The sequence below is a fragment of the Myotis davidii genome, unplaced genomic scaffold, assembly GCF_000327345.1.
Source record: "Myotis davidii unplaced genomic scaffold, ASM32734v1 scaffold199, whole genome shotgun sequence".
In the NCBI taxonomy this organism is placed as follows: Eukaryota; Metazoa; Chordata; class Mammalia; order Chiroptera; family Vespertilionidae; genus Myotis; species Myotis davidii.
In genome coordinates, this window is record NW_006290680.1 from 3005567 (window position 1) to 3024888 (window position 19322).

At 47.0% G+C, this 19322-nt stretch overlaps 1 protein-coding gene across 1 annotated transcript in view; it reads right to left on the reverse strand.

The window, feature by feature from the left end:
* The window catches only part of PTPRT (protein tyrosine phosphatase, receptor type T), a 720009-nt gene extending 712071 nt beyond the window's left edge, over window positions 1-7938 (reverse strand). Inside the window, exon 1 of the mRNA XM_015563947.1 lies at window positions 7839-7938. Coding sequence (XP_015419433.1) covers window positions 7839-7863 — 25 coding nt within the window. The 5' untranslated portion in view covers window positions 7864-7938. The remainder of the gene's footprint in view (window positions 1-7838) is intronic.
* Window positions 7939-19322: the final 11384 nt, after the last annotated feature.

A 19322-nucleotide genomic window follows, 5' to 3' on the forward strand; every position in this document is an offset into this window, starting at 1 on the left:
CCCATGGTCCAGGAGGTCATGGTTCGATTCCTGGACAGCACGCATGCCTGGTTGTGGGCTCAATCCCCAGCAGGGTGCATGCAGGAGACAGTGGGTCAATGATTCTCTCTCATTGTTGATGTTTCGATCGTTCTCTCCCTTTCCCTTCCTCTCTGAAATCAATAAAGAAATAAATTTTAAAAAAATGGATATATGCACCCCTAAATTTACAATAGCCATGATTTGGAAACAACCTAAGTGCCCATCAGCAGATGAGTGGATTAAAAAGCTGTAGTATATCTACACAATGGAATACTATGCTGCTGCAAAAAAGAAAGAACGCTTACCATTCATAACAGCATGGATGGACCTGGAGAGCATTATGCTAAGTGAAATGAGCCAGTCGGAGAAAGATAAATGATCTTTCACATGATCTCACTCTCATTTGTGGAATATAATGAACAACATAAACTTATGAATAAAATCCAGAGACAGAGAAGCATTGAACAGACCATCAAATCTCAGAGGGAAGGCAGGGGAGGGTGGGGTTGGGAGGTAAGAGATCAACCAAAGGACGTGTATGCATGCATATATATATATAAGCATAACCCATGGACACAGACACTAGGGGGTGAGGGCATGTACTGGGAGGGTTGAGGGGGGGCACTGGGGTAAAAAGGAGACATATGTAATACTATATGTAATACTTTAAACAATAAAGAATTTTAAAAAATAGTGGTTTAGTGTCCATTCCCATATATCATAGAGAATTTTATTCAAATCCTTCACCCACACCGCTGGTAACAGGTCTGTCACAGGAAGCGCTTTCTTAGTCCACATCACCTTCATTTCCAGTCACACTGTTCAGTTCTAATACTTTTTGAACCCAGTTTTGATGTCACAGGAAACTGAACATTCAGTCAAGCATCTGCGTGAGGATCAGAACAAACACGGTTTCCCATTCACCTGACAGATGTGTGCTCTGATCTGACCACAAAGATCCTCTGTTGCTTTTCCAAGCCATCTGTACTACTCGTCACCATTTGATCATATCCTCTGCACTAATACTAAACTTGTCTTCAATTTCTTCCCCCTCTCCCCCATCAATTCTGTGATCGTCGTAAACATCCCAAAACTAGCATTGATTGGGGTCACTGCCGGCTAATGGAGTTTCCTCAATGAACTCTGTAGTTCAAAGTATACAAGAGACCATCTCATTATATGAGATGTTCTGTAAGAACATTTCCAAGAGCTGTTTGGAGACAAAAATCTGGCCTTTTATTTGGGCATATGGGGTATGGTTTGATTGTCATCGTTTCTTCTCCCGTTGCCATTTGTCGGGTGCTAGTTAGATAAACCGTGCTGCATCCATCCAGTGGAGCGCCATGTGGCCTGGGAAGGGGGAACCAGATCTGAACACAGTGACACAAGTCTGGGGGCTAGGATCCTATTCGTCTGAATTCTTAGGAGGCACTAGACAGGTGGCCGAGAGCACAGGCTCTGGGCCCAGACTTCATGCAGGCAAATCCTGGTCCACATATGCGAACTATGACCATGGGCGAGTCATTCAAGCTTCCTGTGCCTCCAGTTCCCAATTTGCAAAATACAGATAATTATCTCAACATTAGAGTGCTGTTGTAAGGATTAAACAAGTTAATGTATGTAAAGTGCTTAGGAGAGCACATGCTACACAATTAGCACCACATAAATATCGCTTCCTTACTATGATTGGTACTATTATCACATACATATGTTCTCTCTTTTTCTCCCTCCCCCCTCCTCCTCCTTCTCCTTTTTCTTCTCTCTCTCGCTCTCTCCTCTCTTATCAATACACATCAGTCTGTTAATAGTGATAATTTGAGGAAACTGAGATGGGGCTGGAGAAAGTTAACCTACATGTACAAACTCGGCATGCATTTAAGGTTTAAGAATAAGGTGGGCCTGGGTGGGAAGAGATTAACCAAAGAATTTATATGCATATATGCATCATCCACGAACACAGACATTAGTGTGGTGAAGGCCTGAGGCAGGGGGCGGGGGCAGGCTAGAAGGTCTCCATCCTGTGTGCCAAATATAATGCAGTGTGCTCGGGACCACCTGTTCCTGACTTGGGGTTTAAGGGTTTTGGAATTCACAAGGCGTTTTCCCAACATCAACTCCTGGGCTAGTTTCCATGATTCCATGTTTGGCATGTGGATAATATTCTTCCTCCAGGTCTCCCAAGAGGAGACAGTATCCCTGAACTGTGGAATTGCCACACTGGGAAGGGGAAGAGATGGACCTGATGGCCCCATACCTCTTGGCGCCAGAGGGCTGCTGGGCGATGCACCTGGGCTGGCTGGACCGGGGACAAGGCTCCAAGCCTGGGAAAGAGGCAGAAGAATTACAAGACCCACGGGATCCACAGGACCCACAGGAAATGCAACAGTGACTCTCAGAGGAAACTACAGTGACCTCCTCCAGTCCCCAGGACATTTGTAGACCCCCAGAGGAGGGGGGCATAATGACGAAATAGATATCTAACTCCGTGGAGGTTCAGGGTCAGATTCAAGGTGATGCAAATGCAGTATTTCCTGTGCACCTGGTTTTCAGCCTGAGATTCAATCCAAATTCATTCCAACACTTCAAATAATGTCCTACAAGCATTCGAAGGAAATAGAAGGAAACCCCCCAAGCCTCATTATCTCGGACTCCAGACCTCTTTAAAACGACACTTTCAGCACATGCATCTCCTGCAGGGCCCTGGGCTGCACCTCAGGAAGGTCATGTGGAAACCATGCCAAGAGAGGGGAAGGCAGAGCGAGAAACCGGTGGTAGCCGCTCAGCTCCGTGGAAAGATAGAGACCTGGAGAGAGGGTCTGTGGCTGTAATAACCCCACTCCTCTGTGGAAGCCCCAGTTACGATGAGGTCGGGGGAGAACCAGGCCTGAAGCCTGGCAGGCTAGCCCAGACTTTTCCCACAGAGCGGGACAAGGAGAAGAATGTGACACGGGTGTGGGTAACGCTGAACCAACAGAGCCGAGATGCAGGAGGTGCTCCAGCCCTCGGGGCAGCGTGAATCCTGGGGATGGAAAGATCTCTCAGGTCCCTCGGGGGTCCATGGCAGACCTCCCGCTGGAAGGCTCACTTGGGTAAAACAGCATGGGTGGCAGGTGAGCTTGCAGGAGGGGGCAAGGTTCTAAAACAGACTTAGACAGTAAGAACCAGAGGAGAATTAAGGGGAGCCAGCACTGATTAAGCCCCAACATGTGTGGACACTTCTCACCCACACAGGCATCATCCCATTTAACTCTCACACTGGTTCCCATGGTGAAGATGAGGAAACTGCGGCACTCGGCTGAGGCAGAGTATGGAGTAAGTGTGTCTGTGATGAGGACTTTGATAGCAAAGAACAGAATGCAATGCGTGAGAACGAGGGAGTCCTTCTTTAGATAGACCAATGAGGGGCAGTCCCCCTGAGAAGGAGTCATTTGAGCTGAGACCTGAAAAAATCAGCCAAGATAAGAGTGGAGCCCTAGCCCATGTCACTCAGTGGGTAGAGCATCAGCCCGTGCACCAAATGATCCTGGGTTTGATTCCTAGTCAAGGGCACGTATCTGGGCTACAGGTTCGATCCCTGGTCCAGGTCAGATGCATGTAGAAGGCAACCAATTGATGTGTCTCTCTCCTATCGATGTCTCTCTCTCTCTCTCTCCCTCTCTCTCTCTCTCTCCCTCCCTCCCTTCCTCCCTCCTCTCCACTCTCTCTAAAAAAAGCAATGGAGAAAAATATCCTCAGGTGAGGATTAACCGAGAGAGAGAGAGAGAGAGAGAGAGAGAGAGAGAGAGAGAGGAATTCCAACAGAATATGCAAAGGTCCTGAGCAAGAGAGAATCTGACACGTGTCCAAGGAACCAAAATGGCCAGTGTGTGTGCAGCATTTTGAGAGAGAAGAAATGGGGCTCAGAGAAAACACTGGATCATATAGGACCATGCAGGCCACAGCCAGCAGTTCAGATTTCATCCTATGTGACCAAGGAAGCCACCAGAGGGATAAATGCCCAAAATGACACGGTCTGATTTACCCAAGGTCTAACACGGAGCTTGTCACACAGAAGCAGTTCAGTGAAAGGTGATGGACCATCTGAATACATAGACTCAAGCTCGATTTCCAAAGAGATGAAACTACTGGCTTTACAGAAGAAAAAGTAAGACTTCAGCCTGTGCCCATGGGAAGAACAAACAATTTCGTCTAATCCAAATTCACTTTCATGCCTCTCTGCCTAAGAAGCATGGGGCGCCGCTGAAATCCACAGGCACATCACGACAGAACAATTTCAGTGATCGTTATCAAATGCCTCTACTTAGACAAGCTCCAAAGATTGTATTAGCACAATCCAATATTTATGAAATGCAGTCTGCCATAATGAGGGGATGAGAAAATTAAGATCAGAAGCCAGAGTTGTCCCTTTGGGGAGAGGCACTGGCACACGGTGACAAAGGCAGCAGTGTCACCGGGCTTCTCAGAGCCTTGATTTTCTGATCTGTAAAATGGAAGGATGGCAGCAAAGACTAAAAATGTGTGGTCAGTTCACAGAAGGCTAACGGTATTTAATAATGTTTATCATGCAATCCTTCATTTAAAACTATGTGATAGAGACTCTTTGCCCATCTATAGGCATCCACCTAACAAAAATGTTATTTCGTACATACTATGTATGATGCGCTGTATTAAGCACTAGAGATAAAGCTGCAGACAAGATTGTCATGGTCCTTATTCACGTGGAACTTCTCATCTGGGGGTAAAACATACACTGAACCAATAGCATCCTCAGTGGTGGGTGTTACTGAGAAAGAGAGCGGGGGTGATGGGAAACGTACAGAGAGCGGACCCAGGTGGAGGCACCCAGGGAGAACTACCACAAGGAAGTGATGTCTAAGATGAGGTGTGAAGGGAAAGGACAAGAGCACAGAGAGAAAAAGGTTCTGTGAAGAGTGCTGTTCTCAAGTGAGTTTCTGCGGCAGAAAAGAGCATGGAACATTCTGGAAACTGACAGAAGTCAGTGTGAAGTGAGCACAGGGAACAATGGAAGATGGTGCAGGACCAGTCATCCCAGGACTTGGAGGCCACCATAGCGCTTGGTGTTCTTTTGCAGGACAATCTGAAGCTTCAGAAAGATTCTAAGCAAAGAGAGGTGGGGACAATAAAGGGAAGAAGTAACATGAACAGGTCCATATTCTAGGACAATCTCTTTGGCTTTTGTATGGAGAGAGGATTTAAATAAAAGAGGAAGCCAAGAAACCTGTTAGAAAACCTTCGTGTCCCAGGAAGAGGTGATGGTGTGTGCACCGGGGCAGTGGTGGCGGAGGTGAAGAGATACAAGCACACTTGAGGAGGCCAAATGGCAGAACCAAGTGACTGGCAGGAAGAGGGGATGAAGAGAGGGAAGACAGGAGTATGAGCCCTAGGCTTCGAATCAGCACCAGAATGGACGAAGTGGCCTTTCCTGAGACAAGGAACTAGAGAGTGAGCAGATGAGGAAGGACAATGGCTGAATCAAGAGTTCAGTGTTGGAGCTGTTGAGTTTGGAGAGCCTACAAGAGCCTATGGGGCTTCGGGTGGGCTAACGAAGAGCAGAAGGAGCATGTAAACACACACACACACACACACACACACACACGCACGCACGCATGCTATAAGAACTAGAATTATTGGCCAACATCAAGGACAGCCACGCAGAGCAGAGCAGACGTGGTATGTTTCAGCACAGGTTCTCTGGACTATTGGGATCCCTAATGGAATGAGTATTTCTAGCATTTAAACCAAGACACTTTTTTAAAAGATGTATTTTATTGACTTTTTACAGAGAGGAAGGGAGAGGAATAGAGAGTTAGAAACATTGATGAGAGAGAAACATCGATCAGCTGCCTCCTGCACACCCCCTACTGGGGATGTGCCCGCAACCAAGGCACATGCCTTTGACTGGAATCGAACCTGGGACCCTTCAGTCCACAGGCTGGCACTCTATCTACTGAGCCAAACTGGTTAGGGCCAAGACACTTTTGAGAGTAAAAACTGTAATGGGGCAACAGGCAGAGAGGTTGTCCCATGGTCACTGTACTAATGGGCATGTGTAGTTGTTGGTGACTCTGCTTATGCAAAGTGAAGATCCCACCAGATCTGAAAGGCTCAGTTTTGTAGCACAGCACATCTTCATTATACGTGGGGCTCATGTCTACACTCAGAAGAAACTTATCAAAACAATTTACACCCATAGTAGGAACTATACTGAGCCATCCAGTAGCTTCCTGCTTTGGAGCAAAACTTAAAGTCAATGCGGCCACAAAGACCATAACCTCCCCAAGACACATCTGAGCACCTTCTCTGTCCTCAGATAAGTGACACCCTGGAAGATCCCTCCCCCGAGAATCCGCTAAGGCATGCACAGTGGATTGTGTAAATGCAGAGCTGAGAAGAGATGTCTGATGTGACTGAAGCCACAGGCATGGTGGAGGTCACCCATGGTGGGATGGTTTATTTCGTGTCAACCTGACTGAGCTAAGGGATACACAAACAGCTGGTACAACATTATTGCTGGGTGTCCTGTGAGAATGTCTCTAGAAGTGATTACCATTGAACTGGTGAACTCAGTACAGCAGACAGTCCTCCCCAATGTGGGTGGGTATCAGCCAATCCCTTGGGGGCACCAACAGAACCAAAAGGCAGCGGAAGGGTGAATTTGTTCTTTCTCGGCTTGAGCTGAGACATCTTTCTTCTTCCCTTGGACACTGGTGCTTCTGGTTCTCAGGCTTTCGGACTCAGATCAGGGCTCATACCCTCCCACCACCAGCTTTGCTGATTCTCCAGCTTACAGAGTGCAGATCATGGACCTCTCAGGGGGCTTTCTCCATAACTGTGTGAGTCAATCCCTGTAATAGATCTCCTCTTATATGTTTGTCCCTGTATATCCTATGGGTTCTATTTCTCTGGAGAACCCTAAGACACATGCAAAGGATGTAAAGAAGCCTGAAGAACCCCAATTTTAATGGCCAGAGTGAGCTGACCAAGGAGCCTGAGAAAGAGCGCCAAGAGGGTTGCTTAAAAGCCAAGACAGTGTAGGGGTTAGAGAGAGCTCTTGGTCACAGAGGAAGAGTGGAAGATGGCCTCCCTTATCCAACAATCAGCTATCCTGATAACTGCAGCAGGGATCACACTTTACAGAAAGGTGATCTTAATGTTCTCGGAGCTGTAATTCTTGCAGGCTTACCATATCAACTCACCGAGGCACACCCTACCCCGAGCACACCTCTTCCAGGTGAACCTCCCCTCCAACACATCTCATAAGCCTGACTCATGCGGGTCTCCATCAAGGGTGCACATTATGGTTTCAGCCCGTTGGTTAAGCATAAATGTGATATTCAAGATCTCTGGACATTAACTTCATGAGCAATATTTTCACTGTGGAAGTTTCCCTTCATACATATAAGCTGTGTCTGTGTGGCCTGAAAGGAAAAACATGACCTCAGATTCTTCAGAAGCTCTTTCTTCCCTAGAAATGCCACTCTTATCAGGCTCCCAAGCAAAACTGTGATGCTCCACTTGGAGCTAAAGGTTAGAATATCAAAGCTAAAAGAAACCCTAAAGGTTCCTACGTCCAGGCAACATGTGACTCTTACCACATCCTTAAGAGTTCACTCAGCCTTGTTTTGCATACCTCTGAGAATGGGGAACTTACTACCAACCAAGTTGTGTATTGCCCTCTCAGACAACTTAACCCATCAGAAAGTTCTTTCCCATGAGTCATCATAGAAGATACCATCCTCATCACAGGCCCAAACACAGTGGCTCACCTACCTGGGCCAAACACAGTGGGTACCTACCTGTGGGCACAGCTGGGTCCAACATTGGTTTCTCCCACGTGTTAATCTGCTCCCAGGTAAATCCATTGGTCCCCAGGGCCACGCTATAACCACAGTTGCTGTAGTGCTCATCAAAGGAACAGCCGCCTGCAAACAAAAGAGATATGGGTAAATACATCCTCGTGTCTGGGGCTTGGTTCGTTACTCCTGTCTCATCATTTAGACCTTTGAATTTTAAACTCTGGAGAAGATTAAAAATAAGGGCAAGCAAATTGGATTTTTATATTTGCTTTGGTGCTCTCAGGAAAGGCGCTGGCATCTACAGGTCCCCCCTATGTTAAAAAGTTAATAAGGCTAGCTACATTGATTTTAATCTTCCTTCCTGAGAAAGTAAACAGCGACGTCTCATTCTAAGCAGGAAGAAATGAATGCCGGGGCATGCCTCGGTAGCTGCTTCCTGCAGCACAGAGAGATGCTGCGAGGCAGCAGAGAGCACAGCTTCAGAGTCCCGCAAAACCAGGCCCGATCTGAGCTTTGCAAAGCTGTGTCGGCCCGGGCCAGGGGCTTCAGCCATCTGTCTAATCAGTACCTCAGTTTCTCCACCTGTGATACGGAGGGAAAGATCCACTGACAGAAATATCACGAGGATGAAATGGAGTAACATATGAAAAGTAACCGGCACAGAATAAGTTCTCAACATCCGCCTCCACCCCTCTAAAAGCGATTTTTGAAATATCATTTTCATAAAGTAAAAATCAAATATGTGAAGCATTAGATAAGCATGCGCCTGGCAGATAATACAGTCAATGTTGACAGTGTTTAAAGCTTTCCCCTTTAAAATCTAAGCCATCTACCATTTTACAACAAGCTGTATCAACTCAATTTTGACAAGAATTTACTCTGAGCACATGCTATGTGTTGTAAGCCCCTCCAGGTAACACTGGAAATGCTGGTCTGTCCAGAGAAACAGGAGCCACAATATCCAGGAGGAGGTGCACTGATCAGGGCTGTGAAGGAGGCGAGCATCCAGGGATGGGGAACAGGAGGAAGGACAGTGCAGGTGAGCCGGAGGATACAGAGGCAGAGGCCACGCCTAGACTGAGGTCTGCAGCCTCTGACGGTCTCCCAGACCCGGTTTCATGCCCCCACCCCCCACCCCCAGTCCATCTTCCAACTGCCCCTTTCTTGTCTCCTCGGGGTTCAGATTGCATCCCATCCCATAAACACCCACTGGGTCCATGTCACACATCCAAGCCAGGTTCTGCTCAACCTAGAGAAACCAGTCCCCCATGAGCCCCCGCCTGCATCTGCATTCTCAGGTACCATCACCATCGTCTCCATCAGCTGCAGAGGACAAAGCCCCTGCGATGTACCCACACCTGGGATTCCCTCTACAGTGATTGTGGGAATCCTGTCGACAGATTCAATACAGAATCTGGTCACAGCACCTCGGAAGGACACCTGGGAGGTCAAAGCTTTCTCCACCTCCCTTCCCTGCTGTGCATGGGAACCCGGAAGATGGGCTTTGGCACCCCAGTGAGTCTCAGGCTGGGCAAAGGAAGGCTGACCCTCTTTCACTAGCACCATGTTTGAGAAGTGAGTTGAATATGAAATTGCTTTGTACTAAAAAGTGATAGAAATGTGGGGTGTTTTATGTAGACAGAGAGAGAGGAGAAAAGGAGAAGGGTCCAAGAAACACCATGGAAAGCAGAAACCTATAGAAGATGATGGCTAATGAGAATGTTTTCCCCTCTGATGGGAAGTGGATGATACATTGATAGAAACTGAAATATCTATTTGCTCTCATTTGTTCATTCAATAATCTGACAATGACTTAATTGAGCACCCAGCATAGATCGGGCAGAGTACTAGCTCCTAGCTATATGGTGGTTTACTAAAGAGGCATGCTATCGCGATTTAACCAGGCAGACAGCAAACAAGGAAACTAGTAAGTAATCATGCACTTCAGTACTTGCTAGGAAGGCTGCAGTGGGGTGGGTGGGAGACTGCTGAGTCGGGATGGTCCAGAAGGCCTGTCTGACCATGAACTGGAAACAGTTCCCTGTTCTGTTCTGTGACAGCCCTCCACAACTCCGTGCTCCTCCACGAGACCGGGCAGCCGCATGCGCTGGTGCTTTGGGGAAGTGAGCGAATTAGGACAATGGCCAGTGCGGACTAACAGGAGTCAGGAGGCAAGGATGGGAGGCCCAAGAGGCCAGAGGAAAGGTGAGGAAAAGGTGACAGAGGAGGCTTCGCCCCTGATACAGTGGGGAAGGATGACCTTTGAAAGGCAAGAAGGGAGGTAAGCAACCCGCTTCTACTAGACCAGTGGTTCTCAACCTTCTGGCCCTTTAAATACGGTTCCTCATGTTGTAACCCAACCATAAAATTATTTTCATTGCTACTTCATAACTGTAATGTTGCGACTGTTATGAATCATAATATAAATACCTGATATGCAGGATGGTCTTAGGCGATCCCTGTGAAAGGGTCGTTCGACTGCCAAAGGGGTCGCGACCCACAGGTTGAGAACCGCTGCACTAGACAGTAAAGTGGAAATGGTGCTGGCACAGAGTAGGCGCTTAATAAATATTGAATGGATGAACCAGTACATGTTAGTGGGATGCCTGACACAGGCCAGCTACACGGGAGGAACCGAGAGCCCATGCCAGTCCCCCAGCTCCAGCTGCTCTTCCAAGTCTTGTACCTGCCCATTATACCGAGAAAGCTCCTTCCCCACACTGCAGGCCTGACAAATCCCAAACGATCCTCCCAAGTCTCTTCTAGAAACCTTCTCTGACCAGAACAGCAGACTGAATACCCCAGATATGGAAACACAACATGCTGCATCTACAATGTAAAACACGCAGCGGCTGCAGTGGCTCTAAGAGGTCACCCTCCTTTCCCTAAATCGCCACTGCTCACTGGAGCCGGCCTGCGGAAGACAAATGAATCAGGTCAACAGCATCGACAGCAGACCGGGCTCCCTGGAATTGATAAGCAGGGGCAGTCTTGCAGCATCCCTAGTGTTCCTGGGAACTGCTGACTGAGAATCAATCCCAAGCTAAAAACAGCCTCTGGGGCTAGCAACAGAAAGTGTGGCCGAGACAATGGCCTGTGTACAGCATGCTGTTTGGGTCTTCTTTCTAGTGCACGCAAGGACACCATGTTTCCAGGCCACCTTGCATCTGGGGAAGACCACGTGATAAGCCCTGGAAATGTGTAACAAAGGGATATCCACGGTTTGTAGGACTAGCCCATAAAAAGCCTCCCTTTTCATCTTCACAGTTATTGTTGAAGGTGGTGGCATCAAAGGAAGAAAGCTATCTAGACCCCTGAGATGCTCATTGGAGGACAGCCACCCAGAGAGTCACTGAAGCAGTAATATTGGCATTCCACTTTTCAAGAGCAAAATACCAGCTTTTCTTGTCTTACACCACTGACATCTTAGTGGTTAGCTGTTACCACGGCAGAGCCTTGCCCATCCTGACAGAAGAAACATGCTCTCTTGTGCATTTGCTCCATGCCAGGGGATACACAAGGCACTGGCTGCACATACTGTCTTATTTGCTCTCACTTAATTCTCACAACTTTATTTTATCCCTCCTTTAAATAAAGTAATTGATGCATTGAGGAGTTAGGCGACCTGTTCAAGTCACACAGAAGGGACGTGTTGGAGCCAGGTTTAAATCCACTGCAACTTAACCACAGAATCCATGCTCTCTCTAATAGACCAGAAAGAGAATGTACTCCCCCAGACCAAGGGCCAAATCTTTCATTTATAAGGTGATGAGAGGAGAGCAGAAAGATAAAGACCTTCCAAAGTGGTTGGGTCTCTCCCATTTGAATCCATTCCCTTGCTTATTCTAGAAACACTTAACAAAGGGGCACAGAATCAACAGATATGATTCTTACCCTCATAAAGTTTGCAAAGTATAGAGGAAGACAACCAACATACACTTAAGATACAATGCAGAAAACACCTTCATAGAGATATATCAATTCTCAAAGAAGAAGTTATTAATAACTTTTTGTCAATGGTCTAATTAAATCAGTTCTCTGCTTCTTCTAGACAATATTTAGGAGGGTTCACAGTTATACCTCTGGGCCCAGCTTACAGGCTCCAAGCAAGGTCACATTCACCATTTGTCCCTAGTCTACTGGACCAGTTGCCCACCCCTCACCTCCTGGCCTCTGCCAATGGCTGGTGGCCTGCTCAGCTAACCCTGAGCTGAGAGCGGATTGGTCCTAGCCCTCTAAGGGGACCTATTACAACCACCTTTCACCGCACACCCTGGGCACCTTGCCGCCTCTACCCACAGAGCTCCCGTGGTCACTTCAACATCAGCCAGTGAGCAGACGCCTTTTCTCTAATAGTCTCTAATAGTCTCTAATACCAGTCCCACAGCAGCGGGCCTGGGACCCCTATTTCCAGACCACAGTCCTTTTTCCCCCCTCCAAGGAGCGGGCTTGCAGTGGAGTCCAAAACAGCCTCTCACCCTATTTGAGTTATTCTTTCTTTGGGACATTCAGGGCCACCTGGGGGTTCTATCCCACTCTTTCACAATCTGCCACCCTTAGGGGTCCTCGGTGTCCCTCCCTACAGAAGAATATCTAGAAACAGGTCCCCGTCCTGCACTTTATCACATACATATGTCCAAACTCCTGGGGTAACACAGGTTCACGACTTTTCCATGGAACTCCTGGGCTCCCAACAGAGCAAGATAGAATTAAATGACCATGTAAGCATCCCCGTGTTTTGTGTAGATGAAAAACATAGATGCCATTCAAAGCATGTTGCCTAACTGGTCTACCCATTATCAACTCCCGTCCACCCAAGATGGCCTGATAAACACAGAAGCACGGTGGCAAAAAGCAAATCAAGACCTGGAAAACAAAGAAAAGCAGGGCAGCAGGGAAGAGTTGCAACTCTGTGCCGCAATTTCCTCTATGTCCACCTGTTGAAAGGCGGTTACAGATTGAGCTCTGAGCTTCTGATGCCCTCCCCAGCAAAAGTGGGGGGGGGGCGGGATTTTCGGAGACTGGACACTGTGTTCATAAAATAAAACCCAAATTGATCAGGAAAATTACAACCATTCCAGGTGTTTAGATCACACAAGAATTTCTCCACAGGAGCACTGTTAACAGAAAACCCACACTTCATAATGAACACCATCAAAAACAGCATCCAACAACAAGAGTGCATGGCCAGTTTCATGAGACAATCACTCGTAATCATTCTCAATATAAATTGATAGCATTACCCAAACACTCAATTCTAAAAAAGCAACTCACTGGGGACCAAACTGATGAAGCCCAGAAATCAGCTTCCTGTTGCTCTGGCTTGACCCAGAGATACGTTTTAAAAGCTTGTCCTGGAGAGAAAATATACTTAGTAAATATTTTTAAGTAATCCTCTCTGAATTTTCTTCTTCTCAATCAACAGATTGAAAAAGAGAGTCTCTGAGCTTCATTCAGATTATACAGCCTGACAGCAAACCCCCTGCCCACTGGGAACAGCCCCTTTTGTTCACATTCTTTTCTCGTTTCTGAGCCTTCATTTTCTGGAGTGCAAGGCAGGGGGCTGGACAAGGTGATCATCAAGGAACTTTCTAGTGACAAAGATTAAGGATTCCAGAGACTCAGAAAGGACTGGGAACTCGCGGGAGCCACGGAGATGCAGAGCCATGCCACCAGCCCTAGGACCAGCTACTGAGAGACTCAGAAAAAGAAGAAAGGAGAGGCTAGCTCCCCCTGGACAGCACGAAACAGTCAAACCCATGATCCTGAGTCTCACTGCAGCTCTTCTTGCTCTTTCAAAAATCATGTTTATCTGTCTTGGTGCAATTCCTTGGAGCCATCACACCTGACACAGTAGCCTGCCATCAACACCTGGCCTCCTCTGCAGATGTTTGTGGCAGATGACTTGCAGAGGCTTATATATCCCCTAAAGACCCTTGTTTGATTGCTCACCTCATTCCGTTTTAAAGAGTAAACAGCCCCATTTAACTGATGTCAACCCATCACAATCATTTTGGGGGAAATCAAAACCCTCCTAAACCTACCCTCACCCCAGGAGTTGGGCTCAGCCTCCAGAGGACAGGTTCTGGTTTGGGGAAGACCCACATAACTGAGGGCAGATAGGGCAATGCAGCCACAGCCAAGGACCCAGCACTACCTGCCTGCACCCGACAGAGGAGCCATTTATCTGGACAGGTTGAAGTCAAAATGTGCCAACGGCCTCAGATGCTCTGATGTGAGTCAAGCATAAAGTCAACAGAGCAATGGAAAACTGTAGCCAGGAAATTGGATTTTGAAAATCCATTTGGGTTTGGTAATGTATAGCATTTCAGCATCTGTAAGGGGAGTAAAAATAGTGCAGGATACATACTTTAGGATACATTAAAGCATAAATAAAGTTTATAGTGCCAATCAGACTATTTTTTTAAAACATGAACCCTTCTTTTGAAAATGAGAAATGGAATTCAATAGAAATATAAATGTGTCTACCTCTGCATTTCTGATATTATCCTGTGTATTCTTGAACAGAATTAAGTGCAGAAGAGGAATTAAAGATTTGTTGGGCATCTGCTATCTGCCATGCACCGTACTTGAGCTATATAAGTATGATTTGTGTGTGTGTGTGTGTGTGTGTGTGTGTGTGTGTGTGTGTATAATTCGACCACCACCACTAAGTCAGGGGTCAGCATTCTTTTCATGTCAAGGGTTGGATGGTAAATACTCCCAGCTTTGCAGCCACACAGTCTCTGTCACAACTACTCAACTCTGCCATTACAGCATAAAAGCAGCCAGAGGCAACAGGTAAACAAATGGGTGTGGCTGTGAGCCAATAACATTTTATTTATAAAAACAGGTGGAGGGCCAGGGGCCACAGTTTGCCAACCCCTGCTCTAAGAGAGTAGCGTTGCTCTCTGCATTTAACACATACAACCTTGTCACCAGAGCTCCTATGGGACAGGCCTAGCTAGAGATCTCAGAAAAAAGGGTGACATCACCTTCAGAAATAAGAATAGTGATACCTCTCAGTCATTTAAAAAATAAAATAAAAGATGCAATATTGCTATTTGCCACAACATGGATGGATCTTGTGAGTATTGTGCTAAGTGATAGAAGGACAAGACAAATGACAAAAGACAAGAACTTCATGATTTCACACATATGTGGGATATAAAACAAAAAGCAACAAATGAACAAACAAAACAGACAGAAAAACAAACTCATATACACAAACAACAGAATGGTAGTTAGCAGAGGGGAAGGGAGCTAGGGGAGGATGAAGAGGTGAAGGGGGTCAAATACATGGTGATCGAGGGAGACCAGGCGTCAGGTGGTGAGCACACAGTATATAGAGATGCCACATTTATAAAGTTCTACACCTGAAATTCAAGTGTTATTAACCAATGTGGGGGAGTCAGGTCTCACATAGTCATCACACTTGGAAACTGTTCAGACAGATCCAAGAAATAGCAGGACTAAACGGTTAGGGGGCCCTGGAAAAAGAGATGTCGTAGACGTGGATTGTATTGTTTTTTGACTCGGGGGTTGACAAACATTTTCCATAAGAAGCCAGAAAGTAAATATTTTCACCTTATGGGTGTACTGGTTTTCTCTTGTTACCAAGCAAATTACCACAAACCTAGGGGCTTAAAGCAATACCCATTTCTTAGCTCATGGTTTCTGCAGGTCAGAAATCTGGGCAAGGCTGGAGTGGGCTCACTTCTCAGGGCCTCACAAGGCTGAAGTCAAGGTGTAGGGGAACTGCATTCCTTTCTGGGCTATGGGTCCTTGTTCAAGCACCAGTGGTATTTGATAGAATTCAATTCCTTGTAGTTACAGGGTTGAGGTGTCTTCTGTCTGGCTGGCTGTCACCCAGTGGTGACTCTCCGCCCCTAGCAGTCACCCCGTCCTTGACATAAGTGCTCTCATGCCTCAAATCCCTTCCTTTGGGCGGGTTCAGTCCCTTTCAAGGGCTCATCTCATTCAGGCAGGCCCATCCAATATCATCTCCTTTGTGATTAACTACAGTCAAATTATTTGGGGCCTTAATTACATCTGCAAAATTCCTTTGTCTTTTTTGCTCACATAACCTAATCACAGGAGTGAAACTGATCCTGTTCACAGTCCCACCCAAGGAGGAATTGCACAGGATATAAAACCCAGGGGTCGGGAAACTTGGGCACCAATGTACAATTCTGCCCACCTCCGTAGTCTTTGTCACTCCTACTCAGCAATGACACAGTAGCACAGAGGCAGCCACCAACCGTACAGAAAGTATGGGCAGCATTGTGTTTAATAAAACTCAACTTATTGACACTGCACTTTGAATTGCATATGTCACTCACATATCACAGAATAGTATTCTTCTCATGATTTGTCTGACCACATAAAAAAAAGGAAACGCCATTCTTCCCTTCAGTGCTGACAACAAACCAGTGAAGGTCCAGACCTGACCTGCAGGCTGTAGTTTGCTGACCTTCACTTCGATGCCGTGAAAATTTCCAATTTTAACATAGTCACAGAAAAGTGCCTCATTTCAGCATTTGAGTGTTGGATGCCATGTGCTTCTGACACCCCTTCCCATTTCTCAGTAGTAGCCTGTTTCTTCTTTCCTCTGGGAAATCGAGGGGAGCACATGCCCAGCTGGCCTCCGAAGCTGCACTCCTGGCCCATAGGATGAGGGATACAGAAAAGCACAATAGCTCCCTAGATATAAGTAACTTCACCTACATTACAGCATGTTGTATTCATGGGCAAGGAGTTCTGCAGCAGTCTTCCCATTTCACAGATGAGGAAACCAAGGCTGGAGCGAGTGACATACTCTACACCATATGTCAATCAGGGGCAGAGCCAAGACTCAAATCAAAGACTTCTTCCTTGAGTCAGAAGGTCTGAGAACCAGGGCAGATCTCAGCTACACAATTTGTGGGGCCCAGTGCAAAACTAAAATGCTGAGCCTCCTGCTTAAAACAATTAAGAAACCAAGATGGCCAACAGTAGAGCAAGGGACCCTTTCCAGGTGCCAAGCCCTGTGTGACTGCACACGTCACACACCCATGAAGCCAGCCCTGCTCTGTGGACACACACTTTCCAACGCCAACGTACGCCAACCCCCAAATCATCGGGATTCTGTCCACGTGCCATCGACTGCTTTGAAGGCAGGGCCATATCTAAGTGGGGCTTATTAATCGTGAGCAGCCTGTCTCGGGTAGGCGAGTCCTGCCCCCCGAATGAATGTAAACCAGCCTTGCATAAATCGAATTCCTTTTCTGAATATCTAATTGAATTTGCTGAAGTGTATGCCAGAGGGGTGTTTAAATAAGTGCACAAATATGATAAGAAGGCCTTCACACCATTATATCTAATTCAGTAAGCAAAAATAATGGCAGGGCACGTTCCAATTAGTATTTGATTTATTTGCTCTAACAAATCCAATTAGTAGAATGTTTTATAAAGTCATCCAATGTCAAACACTCATGGACTCAACAGATAGAAACAATAGTCCTAATAGAAGAAAAAAAATATGTTAAATCTCTCCGAACATTATAAATTTATTATAAATAAGGCAATGTCTCTCCCTGGGCGCAAGCATTCCCCAGGGACCAGAGAAACAGTGTCTGATCTGCTCTACTGGTTCCTTCTCCCAGAGACTCCATAAGGCAATTCAGGTTAATTTGGCCGATTATAATAAGTCCAGGAATGAAAACAACAAAGGTGGAAGTTAGCCACGGGACTTCAAGGGAGAATAATGAACTTGCTGCTGGGTGTTTTCCAGCTCAGAGTCGTGTCCTGATGTCCAATGCAGCGCCATGGAGCGGAAAAAGTCAAGGCTCACAGATACAGCCACCTTCTGGAACCTGAGGCAACACTCTTGTGCCCTTTCCATGAACCAGCTTTTCCATCTGTGAACTAGGAAGTTCAAGGATGATGGTCATCTACCATCCCAGGCATGCCCACTCAGGAGAGTGGGTGACCTTCTTTGCCCAATGAAACACAGCATCAGTAGGGATTCAAGTGTGGCCGTTCCAGGGTCAGCATCCTAGCTCTGTTATTTTTTTTAACTGTGTGACCTTGGTGAAGTTACTTAACCTCAATGCGCCTCAATGTCCCCATCTGTAAAATGAGGATAATAATAGTATCCATCCCTTGGGGGTTTTATAAAGATTGAGTAAATTTAATACTGTGAAGACTTAGAATAGTTCCTGGCACATAGTAGGTGCCAAATACGTTTGGTTCAAATAATATTAAATCCCAAGGTATAAATTAGAAACGGGAAAGAGAACTATGCTACCTGTGTTCAGGTTACACAATCTCAAAAACAAAGGATTTAAACAAACTCTCTGAGTTGGTCCATCATATCGTGTATGGATCAGCAGTGCCTTTGGTGATAAGATACTGATCCATTCATTCACAGCTTACTGCGGTGTGACCTTGGGTAAGTCACCTACCCTCTCAGGCTGGAGACTTCTCCCACGTAACAGATGGCAATAACTTAAATCCTCCCCAAGGGCACGTCCATTTCTGACACCCTCTGAGACGATGGCTGTGTCCTTCCGCAGGTTACATCTGGATGTCAGACAAGAAGACGCAGTGGGGGTGCCAGGCCGACATCCGTCTTCTCACATGCCTCTCCTCCCAGGCACTGGACTGCACGCAGACTCCAGAGCTGCTCGGAGAAAAGCCAGCTTCTCTGCCCCAGGCAACCTGGCAGATGCTGTCTCGCAATGTGACTGGCAGGAAAGAGCAAAGAGGAGGCCATGGGGGGGGGGGGTCAGCCCCCAGCTTCATCCTGCCAAGGAGAGGAGGGGGACAGGGGACAAAGCCTTCACCTTCAGTTCCAAGTGAAGGTGGCTCAATTCAGAGCCCCAAATGGTCCGGGGGCCAATTCAGGGATTCAGCGGCTGCACCATGATTGAAGAGGGAAGGGGTCCTCTGATTCACAGGTGGGGAAACAGGCATTGAAAGGACAAGGCTGCAAAGAAAGGGGTGCAGGGCTGGGATGGAACCAGCTCTCCTGGCCTCGGGTTAGAGCTCTGCCCACTCAGAGCCAGAATAGCATCTTTCATCTTCTCTCAGGCAATGGCAATGTCCTTTTATGTTTATATTTGAGGGAGCAATGGAAGACAGAGCCGGCCACAGGTCATAACCCGTCCCGGGGAAACTTCAGATCTGTTAAGAGGTAAGCGCAAGTTCCTCTACACACAGCTGTACCCGGGCTTCTGGCAGGAGCCGTGGCATCTTCTGAAGGCCTCCCAGGCCCACAGCAAGCTCTGGATGGCCTTGGGGTCTTTGTACTGCTGTGCCCCGTGCCTGGAATGTTCTTGCACTCGAGTTTCATGTGGCTCCTGGCATCTGCCACATCAAAGACCAGCACCGCCTCCTCAGAGAAGCCTCTGAGCACCTCTGGGAACTCGCCTCCCCCCTTCTCCAATTCTCCGCTACGCCGACCTGCTGCTTCTGCTCCCTGGGGCTGTTGCCGAGACCCCT